General features: G+C 40.1%; 1 protein-coding gene across 1 annotated transcript in view; it reads right to left on the reverse strand.

The window, feature by feature from the left end:
* DNAH8 (dynein axonemal heavy chain 8) overlaps positions 1–22,787 on the reverse strand; it is a 414,847-nt gene extending 392,060 nt beyond the window's left edge. Inside the window, exons 1-5 of the mRNA XM_004619333.1 lie at positions 22,575–22,787; positions 22,337–22,471; positions 19,691–19,775; positions 12,135–12,283; positions 111–300 (exon numbers count right to left, since the gene is read on the reverse strand). Coding sequence (XP_004619390.1) covers positions 111–300; positions 12,135–12,283; positions 19,691–19,775; positions 22,337–22,471; positions 22,575–22,778 — 763 coding nt within the window. The 5' untranslated portion in view covers positions 22,779–22,787. The remainder of the gene's footprint in view (positions 1–110; positions 301–12,134; positions 12,284–19,690; positions 19,776–22,336; positions 22,472–22,574) is intronic.
* Between the last annotated feature and the right edge of the window lie 3,062 nt (positions 22,788–25,849).

Below are 25,849 nucleotides of genomic sequence, written 5' to 3' on the forward strand. Positions count from 1 at the left end.
TTTTTATTAATACCTTCTGTTAAGATGGAAAAATTCTCTAATGTTTATATTTAATAACTATTTACTTAATGGCTTTCAATTACTTTCCAAACATTAAATTTTATACTTACCATCCAAAAATGAAAGGTATCTGTTGATGGTATCAATAAAAATGAGTTTTTCAGATTCCCCTTGTTTGGACTGGTTTAAAGCACCCCAATTATTTGTTGCAAGAATAGCTTGTAAAAATACATTTGACAGCATATCCTTAATGCCAACTAGGAATCCTTTTGAAGCATCCAAAACAGTAAATAGCACTTCCTAAAAGAGTGGTGTTCAAAAATGTAATTATTTTGTAGCTAATTTCATGGAAGAACTGAAAATCACTATCAGAATTAAAATAGCACAGACAATAGATTTTATAAAACAGGAACACCAAAATGATTATGAGTCCTAAATCAAAAAAATGCACTTAAATTAACAAACATTCATTATGTGCCCCATTTAGTCATTCACTAGCCATTTTTACTCAATCACTGCTTGAATTATAATTTCTGTATGAGGAAGATGCTGTATCCCTGAGCTACACAGTATGAAGGTAATGACACTGAGTCTCCTGCAGAAAGTCCTCAATGGAATATGGAATATGGAATGGGTCTTGAATGGTGATCAGAAAACTCAATCAGAAACCCAGTTACTAGAAATATTTTTCTCACATGTATTTGGTCTTCTTCCAAGGTTTCTAACTCAGATCCACAAACCACTGGAATTTCCTGAGTTGAGAGTGACAAGGGTGTCTTTTGTTAATATTTTGTTGTTATGGTAGTATTTTTAATACCACCAGGATGCAAACTCTTTGCTAGTGAATCCAGCTGTGTGATTAGAAATTAGAACTTTGAAACCAACACCTGACCTTTGGGAATGAGAGAAGGACTGAAGGTAGACTCCATAGCCAATGATCACTGATTTAATCAGTCATATAATAAAAGCAAAGTTTTCTTAAAAACCTCAAGAGGATGGGAGTTTAAAGCTTTCAAGTTGGTGAACATCTGGAGATTTGGAAGTTTGGCATGTCTCCAGTATATTGTGCCCTAGATTGTCTCTTCCACATGAGTTACATCTTAGAATAAACCAGTAATCTAGTTAATAAAATGTAGCCAGTGAGTCATAAGGGAGGTGAGTTCTTAACCTGTGAGATCTGATGCTATATCAAGGAAGAGAAAGTGATAATTGAGTTGAATTCTTTAACACCCTGCTAGTGTCTGAGAATTGTCCATTAATGTGAAGAATTGCCTGCCACTTTAATGGAATTACCTCTCTGGCCAGAAATTTAGATAGGAAAAATGATTAGTCACAAGAATCATAACTGTGACATCATAACTGTGACAATCATAAGCGTGACATCTAAATTAATACAAATGCATGAAACTCCAAACCATAAGAATATGGTATGACTAAAATTATGTCAAGGGACTGGAGCGATAGCACAGTGGGTAGGGCATTTGCCTTGCACACAGCCAACCCAGGTTCAATTCCCAGCATCCCATATGGTCCCCTGAGCACCACCAGGAATAATTCCTGAGCGCATAAGCCAGGAGTAACCCCTGTGCATAGCTGGGTGTGACCCAAAAACAAACAAACAAAAAAATTAGGGGCTGGAGCAATAGCACAGTGGGTAGGGCCTTGCACATGGCTGACCTGGGTTTGGGTTCAATTCCCAGCATCCCATATGGTCCCCTGAGCACCGCCAGGGGTAATTCCTGAATGCAGAACCTGGAGTGACCCCTGTGCATCGCCAGGTGTGACCCAAAAAGCAAAAAATAATAATAATAATTAATTAAAAATAAAAAATAAAATTATGTCAGCATGAATTTAAAGCAACAGATTTAATATAAAAGAGCTAAACCTTCCTCCATATAGAAAAGTCAATAATGGCCTTTGGACCCTGCTGCGGAGCGAGCATGATGGAAGAGCCCAAGGAAGCGCCCTTGGACTCCAAGCAGCCCACTGAACTAATTCCAGCACGGGATCGGAGAACCCACAGCGGGCTGAGACAGTGGAAACCGGGCATCCCCCAATTCTTTTAACCTCTCTCTCTCAACTCCTTCCTCCCAAGCACAGCGCAATGGAGACGCCGAGCCTCTCTCTAGGTTTCTCCATCTTATGAGCACCATAAAAGGGTAAAAGTTTGTAGTGATGTTATTTCTGGTTGTACTTTTCCTGGACTTTATACAGAAACCCAAAACCTAATGTCATCTTAGCATCAGCAATATGTAATGGTTCCTTTTTAATGGGTCGGACTTTTGTGGGAGATCCTAACAAGAATAGTAAGTCTGTTGCTGAAATATTGAAGGCAATCAAAGTGGTAGCCATCTCTCTAGACTGTATCCCCACGCCGGCTGAGAAGAAATTTTCTTCTTTCTCGGGAAGAAACGCGGCGTGTCGTCAACTACAGTGTGATGTCCATTAAGCAAACAGACCTGGTGGCGTGGGAATGGGATATAAGGGGAAAAATTATGTACATGGAACAGTGGGACGCTGGTGGAATCTCGAGCCGGGGCCGATACCAGCGCAAGACCTTCGGTTCCAGAAACTGCTTGCAGACACTCTACTAGTCTATCAACTAAGCCAGAGCCCCACGCCTCCTGATGACGGGAAATAACCATCCTTTTCGGGTTTTTTTCCCTTTGTCAGACAGCGTGGCGATTACTAAACAGGCGTGAACTCGGTGGCGCGGGGCAAGGGGGAAAAAGAAAAGTTATGTAACAAACAGCGGGCCTTAATATCTCTATATTCTTAGCAATGGAGAACTATCAAATGCCTCCTTGGCAATAGGACTGTCTTTTTCTTTTTGGGGGGAAACCCCAACAACGGTAGTGAGTTGTGTGTTGAAACATGGAATGTAATCGAGATAAAGCGTAAACGAAGTGAAACTTATCACTTACAAGGGTGGGGACTGGGGAGGTGGGAGGGGGCGGCAGGTATACTGGGGGAGTTGGTGATGGAAGATGGGCACTGGTGAAGGGAAGGGTGTTTGAGTATTGTATAACTGACATAATCCTGAGAACTATGTAACCCTCCACATGGTGATTCAATAAAATTAAAAAAAAAAAAGAAAAGTCAATAATGCCTAAACTAGCAGAGGAGTACTAGAGAGAGAGTAAGCAGTAAGGCACTTATTTTTCCATGACCAACCTCCACATCCCCAAACCCTCCAGGAGTGGCCCCTGAGCACAGATTCAGGAGTAATTCCTGAGCACTGTTTTGGGTGTGAGTCAAAAAACAAACAAAAAGTTGTCAACTTGGGAGCTGGAAAGACAGAACAGTAAGTAGGGTGCCTGTCTTGCACACAGCTGGCCGAGGCTCCATATAGTCCTCCATATCGTCCCCCACGAGCCCCACCAGGAATGATCCCTGAGCATAGACCTAAGAGTAAGCCATGAACACAGTTAGGGGTGGCCCTCCAAAATATTTCAACATATTAAGACAACAAAAACTGTTGCTTTACTGTATGTGGCAGTGAAGGGTATGATAAGCTCTAGTAAACGTTGAGGACATTTCTTGATTTGTGCTACGATCTCAATACTTTCCTGGTGCCAACAGAGAGACAAGGTTATATAACAACTTAGTCTTTGAATAGTTTTGACCTCACAGATCTCCTGGAGAACTCTTCAGAGTCGCATTGAGAATCCCTGATAGGGATCAGCCATGATTACACTTACATAACATTAAATATTTATGTAAGCAAAGTAGATTATAAATGTTTTTTAAAGAATGGAGACATGAAAAATAAGGTATGGAGCTGGAGCAGCAGATTTAAAATAAAAGAGCTAAATCTCTCTCCATAGAGAAAAGTTAATAATATCTAAATTAGTAAAGGAGTACCTGAAAAAAATATGTCTGAAATATGAAGGCAAATGAAATAAACTGACTGAAGTTTGATGGTTCTTTCTGGAAAGTAAGACAGAGTCTGTTTTTCATAAGATAGACACCCCCTCCTTTCTTTAAGCTAGACAGATCTTTTGGGTCAGAGAGAGAGAGAGTACAGCAGATAAAGCTCTTGCTTCATACAAAGCTGCCCTGGGTTTAATCCCTGGCACCCCATATGGTTTTCTGATCCATACTAGGAGTGATTCCTGAACACTTCTGAGTGGGCTCAAAAACAAACACAAAAAGCTACATACTATGATGATTTTTTTTCTTTTCGGGGTCACACCCAGCGATGCTCAGGGGTTACTCCTGGCTCTGCACTGAGGAATTACTCTTGGTGTTGCTCAGTGGGCCATATGGGATACTGGGGATCGAACCCAGGTTGGCCACATGCAAGGTGCTATCTGCTGTGCTATTGCTCCGGCCCCCATACTGTGATTTTTTTATTATAAAGAAGAATTAATGCAGGAGAGAATAACAAAATACAAAATAGAAGAAACATTTTGCAGAGAAGAAAAATATGCAGAGATATTAGAGTTCTACTGCAGTATTATAAGACACAGAGCTAAAACAATCAAAAGACTTATGAAACATACTTAAAGAAATGGTCTCATCAAATGCAAGAAATGATTAATAGGAGTCAGGAGGGAAAACTCCCAGCCTAGAAATGTAAAGTGAACCAAATTTCTCTTAAATCAATATTTTTCATACACAGAAGAGCAAAGTTAGATTGGACTAGTCACCTTACCCATTACAAAAGATATTCAGATTCTCTAGTATACTTCATAATTGTTGAATAACTGTATGAGTCAAGATAATAAGATCTGCTTACATTAAAACTCAGCTATGTGAAAATAGCCAGCTTCTGCCCTTCAGAGTTGCTGCAAGTCAGCAGTTACCTGCAGCAACATCCCACTGCTTACCAAACTCTGTTACTTCCTCAGGTGAGCACTGGAGAGAGATAAGGTCCCAGGGCAAGTCCTTCAGAGTTAATGGCCTCCCAGAAGCACAAGGTTGCAGCAGTAGCCACACAATATTCCCTCTCTCCACAACAAACACAGGACAAAGTTGGAATCTTCTGATAAACTGACAGCCCTACAGATAAGAGCAATGGGAAAGCACCACAGAACTCCACACACTTAGTGAGTGACTAAAGACTCAGTCAGTATTAATCATCTATATGACCTCTCTGTCACTTCAGAGAGAAAGTGTTGAGGATGTTTAAGGAGCTCAAAGAAACAATGCAACAGAGAGCCAATAAAACACAAGACAACAGGAGAGAAAGAATGAGAAAACTACAGGCACATATGTCAGAACTAAAAAAAAATAGTAGGTGAAATGACAAGAGCAGAAGATGGAAAAAGTCTTAAAATACATGAACAGAAGACAAGAGAACTCTGGGATAGAGAAACAACATAAGAACTATCAATCATCAAACTCCCAGAATCCCAGGAAGGCAAATTCCATGATGAAGCATTAGTCAAAATATCATCACAAAGAAGTTTCCAGAGTTGAAGAGTACCCAGGTTCAAGAAACCCAAATGGTAACTAGCAAAAGAGACCCAAATAAAAGACTCCAAGCATATCCTAATCAGATTGACAAAAGCATTAGGGATAAAATATGAAAAGCAGCAACATCAATGGAGGAAATTACATACAAATCAGTGTCCTTAAGGTTTACAGATATACCAGATGACATCATTTGGCCATGAAAACAGGAGAAAAAGGAGGAGGAAAAGATGGAGGAAAAGGAAGAAGAATAGGAAGAGGAGAGGATGAAGGAAGAGGAGGAGGAGGAGGAAGAAGAAGAGGAAGAAGTAAAGGAAGAAAGAGAAGAAGAAGAAGAAGAAGAAGAAGAAGAAGAAGAAGAAGAAGAAGAAGAAGAAGAAGAAGAAGAAGAAGAAGAAGAAGAAGGAGGAGGAGGAGGAGGAGGAGGAGGAGGAGGAGGAGGAGGAGGAGGAGGAGGAGGAGGAGGAGGAGGAGGAGGAGGAGGAGGAGGAAAGGAGGAGGAGGAGGAGGAGGAGGAGGAGGAGGATTTGAAGAAACAATACAGAACTTCACAGATTAGAGCAGCTCAGGAGGTACACTCAAAGCAAACTTAGAAGAATAACTGATGAGGCTACTTTAAGCCAAGGCAAATTTCACAAATATATCAAATTTTATAAAGATGGAACAAAACTCCATAAAAATCATCTCAATCCATGTAAATGGCATAAAATGCACCAGTTAAGAGAGTGGCAAGCTGAATTAGAAAGTTGAATCCAGCCTAACTTTCTACCGGCTGCTCTGCCAGTCGGGGTGAGACCGCCTCTGGCTGCTATCACTGGACCTACTCCAGAACAGCAGGGAGAGCCTCTCCCTAGCTAGTAGAGGCTCCACACCAGACTTTTGCTATCGTAAGGGGCAGCTCAGCTCCTGCCTGACCTTCTGCCTGCTTCTCTGGCACTCAGGAGATCTAAGTCATACCTCCAGCACAGCAAAAGCAAGGGGACAAACATGTGTAAGGACACCAAGTTCAGTGAGCAAAAACATGATCCACACCAGATCAGTAAATCCTCAGCAGTGTCTTTAGTGACACCATGAGGATGCTCAATGAACACAAAGAAACAATGGCACAGGCAGTCAGCAAAGCACAAGAGTCAAAATAAGAAAACTACTGCAATTAAAAATGACAGAATGAAGAGCATGGTAGGTGCTATTAAAAACAGTAAGATCGCATGTCCTTCTCTCCTGGAAGGGAGCATAACCATGCTGCCGTACCCCACACCAGGCTGTTTCACTTCAGGCACCCCAGGGTGGGGTGGGGGGAGGTGAGACCACTCCCTTCCAAAAGTGACCCAGCCTCAGCAGCCAAAAAACTCCAGAACTCCACCACCACCATGTTCACAGCCGCTCTCCACATGCTAGGGCCAAGCCTCACCCACGAGTGAACCTATTCCTGGACTGCATGGCTGTGACCACACACCCTACCCATACTCCAAGAGTACCACACCACATCCGATGGGGTTCGAAGTGGGAATCTTAGAGGGAAATACTTTTTTACATATATATACATATATATATCACTATATCACTGTCATCCCGTTGAGCATTGATTTGCTCGAGCAGGCCCAGTAACGTCTCCATTCATCCTAGCCCTGAGATTTTAGCAGCCTCTCTTTACTCGTCCTTCCCAACGGTGCCACATTAGAGACTCTTTATAAAGCACACAAGGCTCAACCTTTAACAACATGTTAGTGATCTCTTATGCAAGGGCTTAATGGCCCCTGGGTAAAATATAACAATCTTCACACCCACTCCTTTAAGGATACTTTTTGTAGCATTTCCAGCAGTTTTTCAGAACAAGGAATACAAAATACATTATTTCGATTCTGCTTTGGGGCAGGGATTGAGGTTCAGGATGGAAACATCTGAAATATGGTGGTGGGAAGGTGTTATGGTGGTGGGATTATTGTTTGAATATTAAATGTAATCAAATATTTTGAACTACTTTATAAAATAAATTTTTTTTAATTTTTTAAATCAAACGAAGCTGTTATTTAATATAGAACAACAGTTGCTGAGCAAAGACCAAAGTGTTCCAAGAACCAGAGAACTATGGGATGAGTTCAAGAGGAACAATTATAAGAATCATCAGAGCCCCGAAGAAAAGGAAGGCAATGTGATGAAGACATTATAGTTAAAGTAATCATTAATTAGAATCTCTCACAGTTTAGGAATATAGGCATTAAGATCCAGGAGGTCTGAAGGGTCCCAGAAAAAATAGACCAAGCTAAAATAGACCCAACAAGGAAAACTCCAAGACACATTAAACTCAGAATGAAAAACACCTAGTCACATCCACAAACTGCCCCCAGGACCATGCAATCTCATCAGTGGCCAAGACCCAGAGACTTTAAGCTACAGTTCCCGGAAGAGAATCTCCTGACTCCGCACCAGGCTGTCTTCACCAGGGCACCTTGGATGGAGGTGGGTTAAGTCTCCCTCCCAGCCCCAAGCAGAACCCCAGCAGTCAAAAACCTCCAGAACCCAACTGCCGCCGTGCTCAAGGCCACTCTCCACACGCTCAGATGACCTCACCCAAGAGGGGATGAGCCTCATTCAAGACAGAATGAACCTCACTGGAGAGCGGACAGGCAGGAAAACCCAGGTACGCAGGAACCCGTGACTGAGATCTCCAAGCCCGCTCAGATCGGGACCTGACCTCCTCCCCGCAGCTCCCCAGTTTTCCAGTAGCTTGGCAGTCATACCTACAAACTGTCCTTGGCGCCATGTAATCTCATCAACGGCCTCGACCCAGAGACTATAAACTAAAGATCCCGGAAGAGAGCGCCACAGAATCTTCTGACCCCGCACCAGGCTGTCTTCACCAGGGCACCTCGGAGGGGGGCGGTTGAGTCTCCCTCCTCACCTCAAGCGAACCCCGGCAGCCGAAAACCTCCAGAACCCAAGCTTGGCAGTCACACCCACAAACTGCCCTGGTGCCATGTAATCTCATCCACGGCCAAGACCCAGAGACTATAAACTAAAGCTCCCAGAAGAGAGTGCCACAGAATTTCCAGAGCGCGAGGCCGCTTTTGCAGACGCATGACCTCTTACACTCTACCTCACTTACTTATCAAAAGTATCACACATTTGTTTGGTTTCTAACATACTTTCTTGTATTCTCTTATATTCTGGCTTAAATGGCTCCAGAATAAAGTACAACAATCCTCACACACTTACCTCTTATTGCAGTGGGAAGGTGCCTGGTGGTGGGATTGGTATTTGAATATTATCTGTAATGAACTATTGTGAACTACTTTTATGAAGATAAAGTATATAAAAATGGAAAATCACCAAAGATAGAGACAGAATACTGCAAACAGCATGATCAAAAAAGGAACTCATACATAAAGGAGAACTCATAAGATGTAAAGCAGATCTACAAATGAGATTTTATAAGTCAGAAGAGTTTGGAAGGATATGATACAAAAAAAAAAAGACAATGTAATGAATGCCTCACCAAGATTACTCTATTCAGGTATCATTACCAGTTGTTTCATTTAATCAAGCTATCATTCATATTTGAAGGAATGCTTCATAGATAGACAACAGCTTAAAGGTTCTATAGCCTTGAAACCAGTTTTGTGAGAAGCATTAAAAGAGTTCCATTAAAAAACAGGAGAAACTTCCCAACATGTGGCATTCACTTATAGTGCATATGGTTGCTCTCTACTAGTTTAAGTAAAGTTGAAAACATAGAATTAAATGTCAGAAGTTGACTTTTTTTAATTTATTTTCTGATACTTCCATTTGCCATTTCTTTAAGTTTTGTAGGAATGAGTAATGTGACATTAACCTGTTATATGCCTGCCCAAGTGGGAGGCTGAAGGGTGTGAGGTAACCTGGAGCACATTGGTGGCAGGAAGGGAACACCAGTATTGGGATTAGGGCTGAGACATTGTATGCCCCAACCAATTCTATTATAACAGTGCTGTAAACCACAGTGTCTCAATAAAAATTTAGAAAAATCTAAAAGTCAAAAATAACAAAATAGAATCTAACCTTCTGCTACCTACCAAAAAACCCACATTTGAACAGAAAAGTTAAACACAGACTCAAAGTAAAAAATTGAAAGACAATATTTTAAGCAAACAATGCCCACAAAAAAACATGGGGTCACCTTGCTTATATCAGATAACATCAATTCAGGCTTTAAAAAGTAGTCTAGAGACTGAACACAATGGCCACTCAACACCCCTATTGCAAACCACAACACCTAATTGGAGAGAGAGAGAACAAAAGGGAATACCCTGCCACAGAGGCAGGGTGGGGTGGGGGGAGATGGGATTGGAGGGTGGAAGGGATACTGAGTTTATTGGTGATGGAGAATGGGCACTGGTGAAGGCATGGGTTCTCAAACATTGTCTGAGGGAAACACGAGCACGAAAATGTGTAAATCTGTAACTGTACCCTCACGGTGATTCACTAATTAAAAAAATAAATTTATTTTTAAAAAGTTGTAACAGACAGAGGTGGTCATTTCTAACAATCAAGGGATATATAAATCAGGACAAACTCACACTCCTAAACATATATGTAGCTAAAGCAAAAGTTGTTTTAAGCAAAGTACTTAAAACAACTGGTAATAGACTTGAAGACAGTAACAGACAGTACTGTAGCACACAGCAACAGCTAGAGACTTCAACACCACTGTTACCTTTCTATAGATCAACTAGACCAGGAAGAGAGTGAGTCAGTGGATGTCTATAAGGTTTTTTATCCCCAAAAGTCGAATGCACACCCGTCTCCAAACCACTTTGGACATTCTTTAACATAGAAATAATATCAACTAGGGCTAGGGAGATAGTACAGTGTATGCTGCCGACAGGCTTCAATCCCCAGCATCTTACATGGTCCCCAGAGCACCACCAGGAATAATTTCTGAGCACAGAGCCAGAAGTAACACCTGACACCACTGGGTGTGGCCTAAAAAACACAAAACACAAAAATCATACCACAAAGCATCCTACCAGACCACAATGCCACAGACAGATAAATTAATCATAAGAAGAAGATGGAGAGAAACTAATGACTGGAGACTGAACAACATGCTGATACATAACATCTGGATAAAAGAGAAAAATCAAGAGAGAAATAAAAAATATTCCTTGAGACTAATGATAACGAACAAATAAGTTTCCAAAATCTATGAGACACAGTAAAAACAGCACTTAGGGGAAACTCATAGCAATACAAGCCTAAATAGGAAAAAAGAAAAAGATAAAATCAACAACCTAAATGTAAGTTTTAAATGTCTGGAGAATCAAAAATAAATGAATTCAAAGACTAGTGAAGAAAAGAAATAATAGGAACCAGAGCAGAAATCAACAATATGGGAGCCAAGAGAGCAATATAAAGAATCAATGAAACCAGGAGCTGGTTCTTCAAAACAGAGCAAATATCAAAAAGAAGACAAACCATTGGCTAAGCTAATAAGGAAAAAAAGAAAAAGGGCTCAAATAAACTGTATCAAAAACAAAAGGGGGAGAAATTACAACAGAGTCTCCAGAAATCCAAAACATCATGACAATTTACCTATGGAACAACTCTACTCTATTAAGCTAGAGAACCTAGAAGAAATGGACAGTTTTCTAGAAACAAATAATCTCCCAAAACTGAATGAGGAGGAAGTAGACAGCCTAAACAGGCCATCACAAGCAAGTAAACTATATAACAATTTATATAAACAGTATAGAGATTACTCAGTAAACTCAAAATTTAGCTCCCATATGATTCACTTTTGGATATCTATCCCTAGGACAGAAAAGCACTCATTCAAAAGAACATATGCACACCAGGATTTATTGAAGCACTCAGTATAATACCTAAGATTTGATATCAATCTAGATTTCTAACAACAGATCAGTGGAACATGAAGATGTGGTATATATACACAATGGAATACTACACAGCAGTGTAAAGAATGATGAAATCATGCAATTTGCAGCAACATGAATAGAACTGGAAGACACATGTTAAATGAAGTAAGTTAGAAGGGTAAACTCAGGATGATATAATACATGGTAGTTAGAATTACTGAATGAGTGAATGCAATGTTTTAAAGGGGGGATGCCCAGATCAACCTTGATTTCAAAGTATAGGTAAAAGAAGGAAAGAAAGAGTGGAGGGGAGAAGAGACAGATGAGAAGCAACATGGGCCAAGTCATGGAATTAAGGTACAAAGGTGGTGTTAATGATAGAGCCAAATATCAAAACCACCGAATCAACAGTACTGAAATCAAGAGACCCAAACTTTAATAACAAAATTTAGAAAGGTGCCCGCCAAAACAGTAGGCTGGAGGAGGTGAATAAGGGCAGGAACCTCAGAAGACTGGTGGAGGAAAGTTGGCACTGGCAGTGGCTCTGTGTTTCAGTATGGATGTCTAAACCTCAACAAAGATGAGGGGTGGGGTGAGTGAAACTAGGGACATCGGTGGTGGGAAATGTACACTGATGAGGGGATGGGTATTGGGAGCATTATAAGACTAAAACCCAATCATGAACAATTTTGTAACCATGTAACTTACTGTAATTCAATTAAAAGATAATAAAATTTTTAAAGAAAATAGAACTCAACAATGAAAAATAACTTTGTAAATCATGGTGCTTTAATAATTTTAATTATATCTCAAAAAACTCAAAAATATTTACTAACTATATAGTTGAAAATGTAGACATACCTCATAAATATTTTTAGCAGTTATAGTAGTATCATTGTGACAGCGAACAAAAAATACACATATTCCATTTATTGGCTCTGGTGCACTGTCTATGTATAGTCTCATCATTCTCGCTCCTTTGTGTGCCCCAGCAATTGTTCGGCCACATTCTGCAAATGAAAGTCACAGACTTCACACATGATCACATGACTGACTAAACAAGTTAAATTAGTTTGGATTTCACAGATTTTTTTCTGCTTTTCTTTATTGAAAGAAAATTTCAATGTGATTATGGAAAAGTTTTTAATCAGTAAAAGACGTCAGTGACAATAACCCTTCTTCTTCAGCCTTCTCTCCTGCCTGTCCCTGAGCTCTGTATCGTTGCCTGCTTCGGCCTGACTTCAGAGAGGGCCTTGCACCAACTGTTCTACTCCATTTGCCTATCTAAATCCTTCAAATCACAGATGAAAAGACATGGGTTTCACTGGTTCCCTGAAGATTCAGCCTCCTATTAAAAACATTTTTGACACCCAACTTTTATTAAATTCTTCCTTCAACTAATTTCAATAACAACTAATCACCTAACTAGACTATTTAATGTTTTAAAAAGTTATTAAAGATAGATGACTGGTTAAAGAAACTTTGGTACATCTACACAGTGGAATTCTATACAGCTGTTAGAAAAGATGAAATCATGAAATTTGCTTATAAGTAGATTGACATGGAGAGAATCATGCTAAGTGAAATGAGTCAGAGAGAGAGAGAGAGAGAGAGAGAGAGAGAGAGAGGGAGGGACAGACATAGAATGACTGCATTTGTGGAATATGAAGTAACATAATGAGAGACTAACACCCAAGGATTGTAGAGGTAAGGGCCAGGAGGATTACTCCATGGCTTGGAAGCAGCCTCATGCTGGGGGAAAAGAAGCTGGGATAGAGAAGGGACCGCTAAGTAAATGGTGGTTGGAGGGCTCACTTGGGATGGGAGATGCATGTTGAAAGCAGGCTATGAACCAAACATGGTGGCCACTTAGTACCTGTATTGAAAACCATAACACCCAAAAGGAGAGACAGAGAGACAGAGAGAGATTGAGAGAGAGAAAGAGAGAGAGAGAGAAAGAGAGAGAGAGGAGAGAGAGAGAGAAAGAGAGAGGAGAGAGAGAGAGAGAGAGAGAGAGAGGGAATGTGCCTGCCACAGAAGCAGAGAGGGGATAGGGTGGGGTTGGCGGGATGGATACTGGGAACATTGGTGGTGGAAAATGGACACTGGTGGAGATATGGGTACTTGATCATGGTATGACTGAAACATAATCATGAAAGTTTGTAAGTTTGTAACTATATCTCATGGTGATTCACTGTCACTATCACTGTCACTGTCATCCCATTGCTCATTGATTTGCTCAAGTGGGCACCAGTAATGTCTTCATTGTGAGATTTGTTGCTGCTGTTTTTGGCATATTGAATACACCACGGGAGCTTGCCGGGCTCTGCCGTGCAGGCAGGTTACTCTCGGTAGCTTGCCAGGGTCTCCAAGAGGGGCGGAGGAATCAAATGCAGGTCGGCCACATACAAGGCAAACGCTCTACCTGCTGTGCTATCGCTCGAAACTGGTGATTCTTTAAAAATTAATTTGTTTTATAAAAAAGAGGCAACTGGGGCTGGAGCAATAGCACAGCAGGTAGGGCGTTTGTCTTGCACATGGCTGACCCGGGTTTGATTCCCAGCATCCGATATGGTCCCCCGAGCACCGCCAGGAGTAATTCCTGAGTGCATGAGCCAGGAGTAACCCCTGTGAATCGCCGGGTGTAACCCAAAAAGCAAAAAAAAAAAAATGAAGAGGCAAGAAACGGGGGAAGGAGGAAGAGGAAACACAAGAAGAGGAGGGTGTCCCTCAAGATATTGTATAGTGAGACTTGGCACTATAGAAATAGGCTACCCAACACTCCTATGTTCAATTTTTTTAAATAGTTATTAAAGAGGCCAGAGAAGTAGCACATGGGCTAAGGGGCTTGCCCAACATGTAGCTGGCCCTAATTTGATCCCTATAGCCACATAAGGTCCGCCAAGCACCACCAAGAGAGATTCCTAAGCACGGAGCCAGGAATAAATTCTGAACACTTCTGAGTAGGTCTCCAAAACCCTCAGCCCCAAACAAAACTATTAAAATACAAGAATTCCATGAAATTACTTACTATAATATTAATATGCAAAAATCAGCCATCCTTGTATTTATAATAAGTTATTCAAAATGTTATTAGAAGGTGATTTCTAAATCCCCATCACAAACTACAAAATTTTTTTTGTCTGCCCTGGTCTTCCATCCTTTGGGGCCTGGCTGCTTCCTCCTGTTCTGTGACACAAGACTGAGAGTCGTAAGGATGAATGTGAGGAAAATAGACTGAATGGACTCTTGGCATATTAGCATGTGTATAAATCTTGGGGACATAGAAAGATAAAAGGGGATTAAAGTTTTGTCAGGACAAATCCTTGGAAATACTTTATTCCTGTCTTTCCCAAGGACTGATCATTCAGATGGTTCCAAATTGTGTTAATACCCCAATACTTCTTCTTCACTTAGAGAATCCAGAGACTATTTTACTTGTAGCCAAAGACACTTGATACTTGTATATTGGCACTAAAGTCTCTGATGGAGACTAGCAGAGAATCATAACTACTGTTTATATCTTCCCCTGTTTCTTCGATAAAATAACTTAAAATTTTATCCCACTCAAGAATGTAAATTCCCAGAGCCATGTCTGCTTTCTCAGTCCCCCAGTTCCCTAAGTATACATTTGACATAATTTGGGCCTAAATGCCCCATATGAGTTAAATAAGCTAGAACTGTTCTTTGCTAGATAAAGGTTGAGTAATGACTAGGCCCTTTCCCACAATGCATTGAACTTAGTAACCACATAGGACAAGTACAAATGCTAGCATGTTTTTAATGGCAAAACAGAAAGAAGAAAGGAAAAAAAAGACTTTGAGTTTCTGAATGTATTTCTGGGCATTTGAGCCCAAGAATCTTTGTAATGAGAGAAGAAAAGTTTCTGGATTTGTGAGACCACTTCAGGAATTCCTTTACTTACAACTGAACCTATTCCTGGCTGCCTGAACCAAAATAGCTAGGAAAATAGGGGTTGCTTTGGCAATGAATTTCAAAGAAGTCATACAACTTGGATATGATTTAAAAGGGAGTTTCTGCCCCCAGTCCCAGATCTAGACAGAGGATACCAGCCTACATCCAAAGATCAATAGGGTAATGAGTTTCTCAAAATCTCAGTACTTCCTGGAAGACTGTGCTAGATTTTTATAAAGCTTACACTCTTAAGAGCAAAAAAGCAAGTCAAGAATAACATGTGTTGGGGCTGGAGCGATAGCACAGTGGGTGGGGTGTTTGCCTTGCACGCCGCCAACCCGGGCTCGATTCCCAGTACCCCATATGGTCTTCTGAGCACCGCCAGGGGTAATTCCTGAGTGCAGAGCCAGGAGTGATCCCTGTGCATTGCTGGGTGTGACCCCCCCAAAAAAAAGAATAACATGTGTAACATGTTCAATTTAAAAATATTAATAAAGCATTTTTGTTTTAGTACTGTCTTGCACGTGGCTGACCCAGGTTCGATTCCTCTGCCCCTCTCAGAGAGCCCAGCAAGCTACCGAGAGTATCCTGTCTGCATGGCAGAGCCTGGCAAGCTACCTGTGGCGTATTCGATATGCCAAAAACAGTAACAACAAGTCTCACAATGGAGATGTTACTGGTGACCGCTCAAGCAAATCGTTAAGCAACAGGATGACAGTGATACCGTGATACAGTATTTTAGCACATGAATAAACATATATATTAGAGAATATTTACTCGAGCATACTGCTTTTGTACACAGCAAAAATAATGATTAAGAAGTCTTTTTTTTTTTCTACTGAAAATTCTTCTCCGGAGAATTCATTCTAAAAAGTTTTCCTAATAAGAAAATATTTTAAAAAATAAAAAAAGTTTTCCTAATAATCTCAAAATCTTCCCCAAAATAAAATCCCAGGCCCAGATGATCCACTAATGAATTCTTTAAACATTTAAAAAGGACGTATTGTCAGTCCTTTTCATGTTTTAATAGGAAACTGAAGAAACAGACTCCTAAACAGTTTCTATGAAATAAATATCACCTAATATCAAGAGCAGACAGAGATACTACCAAAAAAAAACACAGAGAGAGAGAAAGAAAGAGAGAGAGAGAGAGAGAGAGAGAGAGAGAGAGAAAGGGTTACAGGCTGATATACCTGATGAACACAGAAGCTCCGAAAAATACTAGCAAATAGAATCCAAAAGATTATCAAAAAGATCACACACCATATCCAAGTAGGATTCATCCCAAGGATGCAAGGATGGTTTAGCATGTAAATCAACAAAATATTTGGGGTTGAAGCAATAGTATATTGGGTAGGACATTTGCCTTGCAAGTCACCAACAGTTTCTATCCCCAGCATCCTTTATGGTCCCTTGAGCACTGGCAGGAGTGATTCCTGAATACAGAGTCAGTAGTAATCCCTGAGAACTGCCAGGTGTGACCCAAAAAGCCAAAAAAAATCAACAAAATACATCATATAAATAAAATAAAAGATAAAAACCATACAGTCATATCAGTAAATACAAAGAAGGTATTTTATAAGATCCAGCACCCATTCATGATAAAAACTCTCAGTAATATGGGATGAGATGAGATGAACGAAATTTGCTCAATATGGTAAAAGCCATGTACCACAAGCACAAAACAAGCATTTTCTCAATAGGGAAAAACTAAAATCCTTCTCTCTAGGATCAGGTAAAAGACAAGGTTACCCACTCTTGCCACTCGTAATGGAGAACTTGTCATAGCAGTTAGGGAAGAAAAAGATATCAAGGGCATTCTGAGAGGAAAGGAAGAAGTCAAGCTCTCACTATTTGCAGATGACATGACACTACACCTAGAAAATCCTAAATATTCTATAAAAAAAATCTTCTAGAAACAATAGGTTTGTATAGTAGAGTGGAAGGTTATAAAATCAATACACAAGGCCCATGACTTTCCTACATACAAATAATGAAAGCGAAGAAAGATATACTTGAGATATTTTACAAAATCCCTTTCACAATTTTGCCTCAAAAAATCAAGTATCTAAGAATCAGCTTAGCTAACAAGGTGAAGGATCTATACAAAGAAAACTACAAAACACTACTTCAAGAGTACATGAAGTAAAGGTGACACATCCTCTCGCATGGTCAGGGATGATGAACATTATCAAAATGGTAATAAACCTCAAAGCATTATACCAATTCAATAAAATTTCTAAAAGGATACCCATGACAGTTTTTCAAAGCAATAGATCAAACACTTTTGAAATTAATAGGAAACAATAAACCCCCATGAATATCTAAAGCGATTTTTGGAAAAAATAAAATGAGAGACATCACCTTCCCCAGCTTCAAAATGTACTACAAAGTGATAGTAATTAAAACAGTATAGTATTGGAGTAAAGACAGACCTGTAAGTCCATGGGAGAGAGATGAATATCCTGACACAGACACTCAAGGATTTGATCATCTCATTTTTGATAAATTAACAAGAAGTATGAAGTGGAGCAAGAAAAGCACTTCAACAAGTGCTGCTGGGGAAACTGGGCAGCCACATGCAAATAAACGAACTCTCAGCTCTTTCTAATGCCATGCACAGAAGTCAAATCAAAATGGATTAAAGACCTCAATATCACACCTGAATCCTTAAGGTAGAGGAAAACTTAGGCAGAACTCTCCATGACATTGAAGCTAAAGGCATTTTCAAAGATGAAATACCACTGCCCAATCAAGTGGAAGCAAAGATAAACAAATGGGACTACATTAAACTAAGAAGCTTCTGTACCTCAAAGGAAATAGTGACCAAATTGCAAAGAATAAGAAAAATTATTTAACCAATGCCCACATGATAAGGTATTAATATCAAACATATGTAAGTCACTGGTAGAACTTACAAGAAAAACTTTCAACCCCATCAAAATAATGGAAAAAATAAATGAATAGAAACTTCCTCAAAGAAGTGGCAAATGGCCAAAAGGCACATGAATAAATGCTCTACATCACTAATCATCAGGGAGATGCAAATCAAAACAAGGATATACCATCTCACACCACAGAGACTGGCACACATCAAGAAAATAAGAACAAGCAGTGTTAGTGTGGATGAGTAGAGAAAGGGACTCTCATTCATTGTTGGTGGGAATGATGACTGATCCAGTCTTTTTGAAAAACAATATGGTCATCCTCAAAAAACTAGAAATTGAGCTTCCATCACAACCCAGCAATACTACTTCTGGGAATATATCCTAGGGGCCCAAAGGCACAATGCAGAAAAATCATCTGTACATTGCAGCACTATTCACAATAGTTATAATCTGGAAACAACCCATGTATCTTAGAACATATAAGTAGATAAAGCAACTATGGTACATCTACAAAATGGAATACTACACAGCCACCAGAAAAATGATTTCATAAAATTTGCTTATAAATGGGTGACATGGAGCACATCATGATGATTAAAATAAGTCAGAAGGAGAGACAGACATAACTTAATTGCACTCATTTGCAGAATATAATAAAACATAGTATGAGACTAATACCTAAGGACAGTAGAAATCAGGAAGAGGAGCACTGGTCCATGGTTGGAAGCTTGCCACAGGTGGGGTAAGGGGGGACAGTTAGGGCAGATAGGAGTTAGGGAACAGGTTGGAGACCACTCTGACAACAATAGTTGGAAATGATCACTCTGGACAAGAACTGAGTGCTGAAAGGAGGTAAAAGGATATACGTAATAAGCTTTCAGCACCTGCATTGCAAACCATAACTCCCAAAAGGGGAGTGGGAAGGAGGGAGGGATGGAGGGAGGGAGGGGGAGAGACAAAGAGAGAGAGAGAGAGAGAGAGAGAGAGAAAATGAGGCAGAATAGTTGGGGGTGTGAGGGGGGTGCAGTGATTGGAAGGCAGCTAGAGACATTGGTTGTGGGAAACGTACACTGGTGAAGGGACAGGTGTTCGAACAGTGTATGATTGAAACCCAATCTTTGTAACAGTATCTCATAGTGATTCAACAAAAAGAAAAATTCTTCCTAATCTACACAGAATTAACTCCAAAGATAACTGCTAAAGCATGTCATGTGAAAACATGGTATAAAAGACTCTACCTGCATCAGGGAACATGAAATTAAACTGAAATGAAAATACTAAGGAACAAAGAGAAAGGGATGATTGGAGATAAGGGACATCAATCCACTGGAGGTGGGATTGGTAAAGCAGCACTGCATGTATAAAATGATGATTTCAATATTATTTTTAAACATAATAAAGTAAATTTAAATAAATCAGTTCTAATAGGAATAGGCATTCACCAAGAGAAAGAAGTTATTTCTGTAAGAATTATATCTTCTTCAATCATCCAAGCAGTACTGTAAAGTTAGGGTCAATTGTCTTTATACAGAATTGTCTAAGAGAAAATATGCATTGCACTTTTAATAGTCATTAACTAGTTGCTAGCACATTTCACCACTAAGACATCCTTACCATAGCTAGGCATATCTCCCTCTTGATACAAAAATTTCAAACTCTTACAACCATCTTTCACGAAAAAGAGTGTAAATGGATCCAGCTGTTATATAAAAGAGAAAATAATGGTCAATGAAATGATGAGGTAACTAGAATAAGATTACTCAAGTCTTGATCTGGGTCATTTGTATATACCTTTATTCTCATCACATTGTATATTTATAAGAATAAATAAGTCTCAAAATGTTTACTCAAGGTACACAGAGGCAGATACATCAGTGGCAAGATTAGAATGTGAACTACTAACTCCAAAAATAGCAAGGGGATAGGAGAGATAGTATAGGGATTAAAACACTTGCCTCGCATGCAACCAACTCGGTACTACGTATTGTCCCCAAGCACCACCAGGGGTCACTCTTAAGCACAGCACCAAGAACAGCACCTTGAACAGCACCCGAATAATTTTGGGTCTCACAGATTCTTTCAGGGATTAAAAAAAAAAAAGTGAGTATAACTGGAGATAAACATTTTAAAAATCTATTACTAAATAGGTAAACTGTTCCTGGCACATTCTTTGATGCTCATATCACAACCTGCAATATGTACTTTCATTCTCTCTTTGACTCTCCTTATGTTTTTCTATATAGAAGGAAGGAAGGAAGGAAGGAAGGAAGGAAGGAAGGAAGGAAGGAAGGAAGGAAGGAAGGAAGGAAGGAAGGAAGGAAGGAAGGAAGGAAGGAAGGAAGGAAGGAAAGAAGAGAGGGAGGGAGGGAGGGAGGGAGGGAGGGAGGGAGGGAGGGAGGAAGAAAGGCAGGAAGAAAATAAGGAAGGAAGGAAGGAAGGAAGGAAGGAAGGAAGGAAGGAAGGAAGGAAGGAAGGAAGGAAGGAAGGAAGGAAGGAAGGGAGGGAGGGAGGAAGGGAGGGAGGGAGGGAGGGAGGGAGGGAGGGAGGAAGAGCAATAACGAAAGAAAGCTTTTTATTGAATGACGGAAACATTTTTGTATTGTATTCTTCTTAGTTGGATCATATTTTCCAATAGTGTTTGTCTGTTCCTTTCTTTATGGGCCAAACCCAGAAGTGCTCACTCCTGGCTCTGTGCTCAGGACTTACTCCTGGATCTGTGCTCAGTGCTCACTCCTGGCTGTGCTCATGGAATCACATGCAGTACCAGAGATTAAACCCAGGTTAGCCACTTGCAAGTCAAGCGCCTTAGCAGTTACCACATCTCAACACCACCAAAGTGCAACTTTTTTTTTAAGTATTAATACAGGTTATAACATAGAGGGATCTTGAAAGCTTTTAGACCAAATTAAAGAAGAAACACACACAACTAACACACACGTGCGCACGCGCACCCCTTCCCCCGCCCACACACAGTGTGCATGGCTCCATTTACTTGAAATGTCCAGAAAGGTCAATCTACTAATTTATTTTCTAATATAAATTAGTACTGTCTAGAATTGTGGTGAGGGGAGGAATAAGGATGAACCATAAATTGGCAAGAGGGATCTTTCTGGAATGAAGGAAATATTTTGAAGCTGAATCAATGGCTGCACAGTTTGTAAACTTACTAAAAACAATTGAATTTGTGGTATACTTAAAACAAGTGAATTTGTGGTATATGTAAATAATAGCTAAGAAAATTGTCAAGATAAAGCAAACAATTGAAAGGGAAAATAATAATAAAGGGAAATTTGGGGGCACACCTCACTGTGCTCGGGAGCTGCTAGAACAGCTTACAAAATATGAACCGCGGTCCTGGGAGTCATCTCTTGGCTCAAATTATAATTTCTGAACCATAATTCAAAATTCATCAAACAAATTTTTAGTTAATAAGAGAAATTTTCTATTCTCCAAGACAACTTTTAAGAATAGTTTCTCTGAGGGCTGGATCTATAATATAGCAAAGTGCTTGCCTTGCACACAGATGGCCCGGATTTGATTTCCAGGACCCCATATGGTCCTCTGAGCTCCACCAGGAGTACCGAGCACAGAGTCAGGAGTAAGGCCTAAGCACCACTGCATATGGACCCCCAATTTTCTTTTTTTTTTTTTTTTTTTTTTTTTGCTTTTTGGGTCACACCCAGCAATGCACAGGGGTTACTCCTGGTTCTACACTCAGGAATTACCCCTGGCGGTGCTCAGGGGACCATATGGGATGCTGGGATTCGAACCTGGGTCAGCCTGGGTTGGCCGCGTGCAAGGCAAGCGCCCTACCCGCTGTGCTATTGCTCCAGCCCCTGGACCCCCAATTTTCTTAAAAGCCTCTTTGGGCCAGGGAGATACTTAAAGTAGTGACTGGTAGCATGAATAATTATGCCAGAAAAATAGTTAAAATCCAGGGCTGTCCCTGATATGTTGAGACATAAATTTATTTGCATATGTATTTAATACAATCTATATTTTAAAATACTTTTGTTTGTCTCTCTTTTTAACTACTACGACTATTTGAGCTACAAATTTAGTCCAATTCTAGTTGCTAACTCTTCTCTCTCCTCTGCCCCAAAGTAAAGGTAACTAGAAACAACTGTTTGTAATTATAGATTCCTCGTTAGTCAGTATAACTCCAAACTTCTCTTTCCAAATGTTTTGTTGTATATGAAAAATGCTATTCCTTAAATCAATCACTCCTCAAAGAGTAATTTAACAATGAGTTAAACTTACAGATGGGCAATCCAAAATTAATTCTTCAACAGTTAAAATGTCCAGGCCAAGAGTTTCTCCTAGAATTTCAAATATATATTTGTATGTAGAGTCAATTTTCATTTTTCGGTTTTCCCTTGCATCTCTATATCTTGCCTAAAGAATGAAAAACATGTAAGGACTGTAATTAAGAAAACCCTCTAAAACATTTCATTTGAAAGTAAAGTGAGGCACATGAAAAATCTAAATTAAGTAAAACCTGTTTCTCTTTCAAAGTTTCCTGTACATTTGTGAGGCCACTCATACTTCTGCGATACTTCGATGATCTATGAGAAGACTGAGAAACTACATCAGAAAGCATCGATTGAGCCAGCCTGGCTGTCGGCCTCACTCGTACTCTGTGAGAGTTCGGCTCATCATCATCATCCTCCTCTATATTTTCATCAGAAGGGATGAGATTCATATAATCACTGATAGAAATTTGTTTGGGAAGATGGGTGCCACGTCTTTCAGAGAATCTTGTAGAAGCAGGAAGCTCTTCGCCGGAGGGAGGAGCAGCCTCTTCTTCCAAAGTAAGTGGAGTGCTTTCTTCCTGAGGCTGGGGAGGATTATCTTCTGGAACAGAAGGGGCTGTCTCTTCTGAAGAAACAGGAGCATCTACTTCAGGGGGTGGATCTCTTTGGTCATTCATGTTATCCACTCTTTGCTCTGGCAGGTCACCTTAAATTTCAAAACCTACAATTATAAAATGTTTTTCTTTAAAACTTAACAATAATATGTATTGTAGAGTTAACTTATCCCTCCCCTTGGGGCTGGAGCAATAACACAGTGGGTAGGGCATTTGCCTTGCATGCAGCTGACCCGGGTTCGATTCCCAGCATCCCTTATGGTCCCCCAGCACTGCCAGGAGTGATTCCTGAGTGCATGAGCCAGGAGTAACCCCTGTGCATCACCAGGTGTGACAAAAAAAGAAAAAAAATTATCCCTCCCCTTGAAGCTGGACAAGTAGCAAAATAATTTCTCAGTCACCATATTACCTAAAAAAGCAAAGTCTACAGGGCTAGAAAAATACTTTTTTAAGTAATGTGTTACATACACAGGGAACCATGTGCTAATCCTCTGTATGGAATTTCAACACCACAACAATCATCAATGTATCCCTCTCCTTCTCCCACAAGGATACCAATGATGGTCCTTTCAGCACACCACCACCAACACCAAACTGTTTTATGAATCATTTCTCTCCTTGTGTTGCCTTTAGCCCTTTGTTGCTATCTTGCTGTGTCCCACCTATGAGAGAGTGAGAAGTTTTGAGGAAACCGGTCCAAGTAACCAACAGCTTTTATAAAAGCAGTCTGCCATAAGACATAGAGACTAATTTTAATCTGCGCCCCACATCTGTCTTCTCCAGTTTTTCTAAGTACCCATACTGAGCTGAAATTGTCCTCTTTGATATACTAAGTTGGCCTACTAGAGAACAGCTACCTAAACTGACCTATCTTTAAATTGCCAGCTAATCCATTTAACCATCCTTAACACCCCCAAAATGTAGCCAAGAGTCAAGAGCTACTGTCTTCAAACTGTCTAAAGTTTTGTTTTCCCTTATCTCTTATCTCTTTCTTTTATAAATCTTGGTTTTGTCCTTGTTCTTTGGCCACATCCAATGTCTGTTTTCTCAGAGTAACTAGATTTTCTTGGAAAATAACTAATAAACCTGAATCTTTGAGTTATTATTTGACAATCAATAACTATTACTTAAGCCACCAAGGGAAGTTTATAATTAAATCATTATGTTAATGCTGAGCATAGGAAAATCCCAGCAAAAAGCAAAACAAAAGCAATGCTTTTTACTTTTCAATACCCTTAATCTGTATTGAGAATTAAAGGGATATTATAGGGAAACAAAAGTACCCCCCTGCTGCCCCAGCCTTCCAAACTGACATCCAAGGACAACTGTGGCAAAGATAGCCTGGTATGAGAGCAGAAATGTAACTACAGGTGTTTCTACAAACTTTTACTTGTAGAAAGTTTCTACAAACTTTTATTCAGAGGACAGCATCTTTGTCCCTTTGCTTTTTCTCAAGGTTTTTTCATACAGCTGTCTTTCATTTTCCCTTGAATCTTATTGTATATAAAATACCCCTTTCCAGGAGGAATGACATCTCCATCTCAAGACAACTTTTATCTCTACAGAAAGAGACACCAGGAGAGAAAGCTAACAAAGACTTTCAGACACTAATCACCTCCCTGTTTCCAGTTTCTGCCTTCCTGTGATAACAAAAACCCTAGCCCTTTGAGGAAAACCTCAAGACCAGCGTCCATGAGGCTGCTCAGGCCCAGATGTAGAACCAAGAAACTAAAAATGTGGCTGGGCCACCCACCACTCTCAGGAATTGTGGCCAGCTGAGTTTGCAGTTCAGGTGTCCCAACTTCAATGTTCCCTTTTGCCTTAGAGAAATAAACTCAGTATCATGTGCCCAGCATTTTTGTGTGATTTGTCTCATATCAACAGAGAAGAGTCCACCAGTCACAATTGTTAGTATTTCCCATTAACAATAAGATTTTTTCTAAATTTGGGGAAAACCAGAGAGTGAGATTCAGGTGGCCAAAACGGGAAAATGCCCGAAAGGGCACCCACAACATCAACACAAAGAATACATAAAATCTGAATGTAACAGAATCCCATCAGAGGCCACACTGAGAAAATCAACTGAAGGACACAATCATCAACTAGGGAGATTAGCCACTACAGAACAATGGAGCAGCAGCAGGTTGCAAAGTTAGGGAACAGGCCACAAGAGAGGGCAGAGGAGGGCAGCAGAGTTTAAAGAAAAAAGGGGGCTTGCAAAAGGACAGCAGGCTTCAAACTCCACGCCAAGGCAACACATGCATTGCATGCATGCTCACACCAGCCATGCAGATCTTACTGGAGTTCAGCTTTGTGCCTGCATCCGCGAAGGAGAAAGAGGCTGGGAACTGGTGGGTGTGAGCATGGAGAGCGCACTCTTGGCTCCAGACTCTGACTGGAAGTGATATAGTGAATTGTGGCCAGCTCATAGCTAAGAAAACTTCTCAACTGTTAATTAAGAAACTTCATTGTACTTTAATAAATTTTTTGAAATAAAAATAAAAAGACAATAAAAAAAAGCCTGAAAGATTGTAGAGAAGGAAAAACATAATAGATTAATAAGATTAAAAGAATTTCACAGAGAATTTGAAGATCGGTTAATTGAAGGATAAGTTGGATAATTACTAGGACTTGCTAAGGAGTGTAGGTAGGAAGTCAGAGTGGTAAATCCAGAGGTAAAGTCCTGGAAAACTCTAAGGAGGCCAAAGGGTGAGAATTTAGTTGGAAAAAAAGGTTAGATCCGGGCCTGAAGGGATATATCGGGGATTGGCCAGTCCTTTTCATCCCTCCAGGCACCCATGGGACCCTGAGGTCACGCCCACAAACTGCCTCAGGCTGCTACTTAAACTCAGTAAAGGCCATGATCTAGAGACACACAAAAGAATCTTTGAACCGAGCAGCTCCCT

This window comes from Sorex araneus, chromosome 5 (assembly GCF_027595985.1).
Source record: "Sorex araneus isolate mSorAra2 chromosome 5, mSorAra2.pri, whole genome shotgun sequence".
NCBI classification, from domain to species: domain Eukaryota; kingdom Metazoa; phylum Chordata; class Mammalia; order Eulipotyphla; family Soricidae; genus Sorex; species Sorex araneus.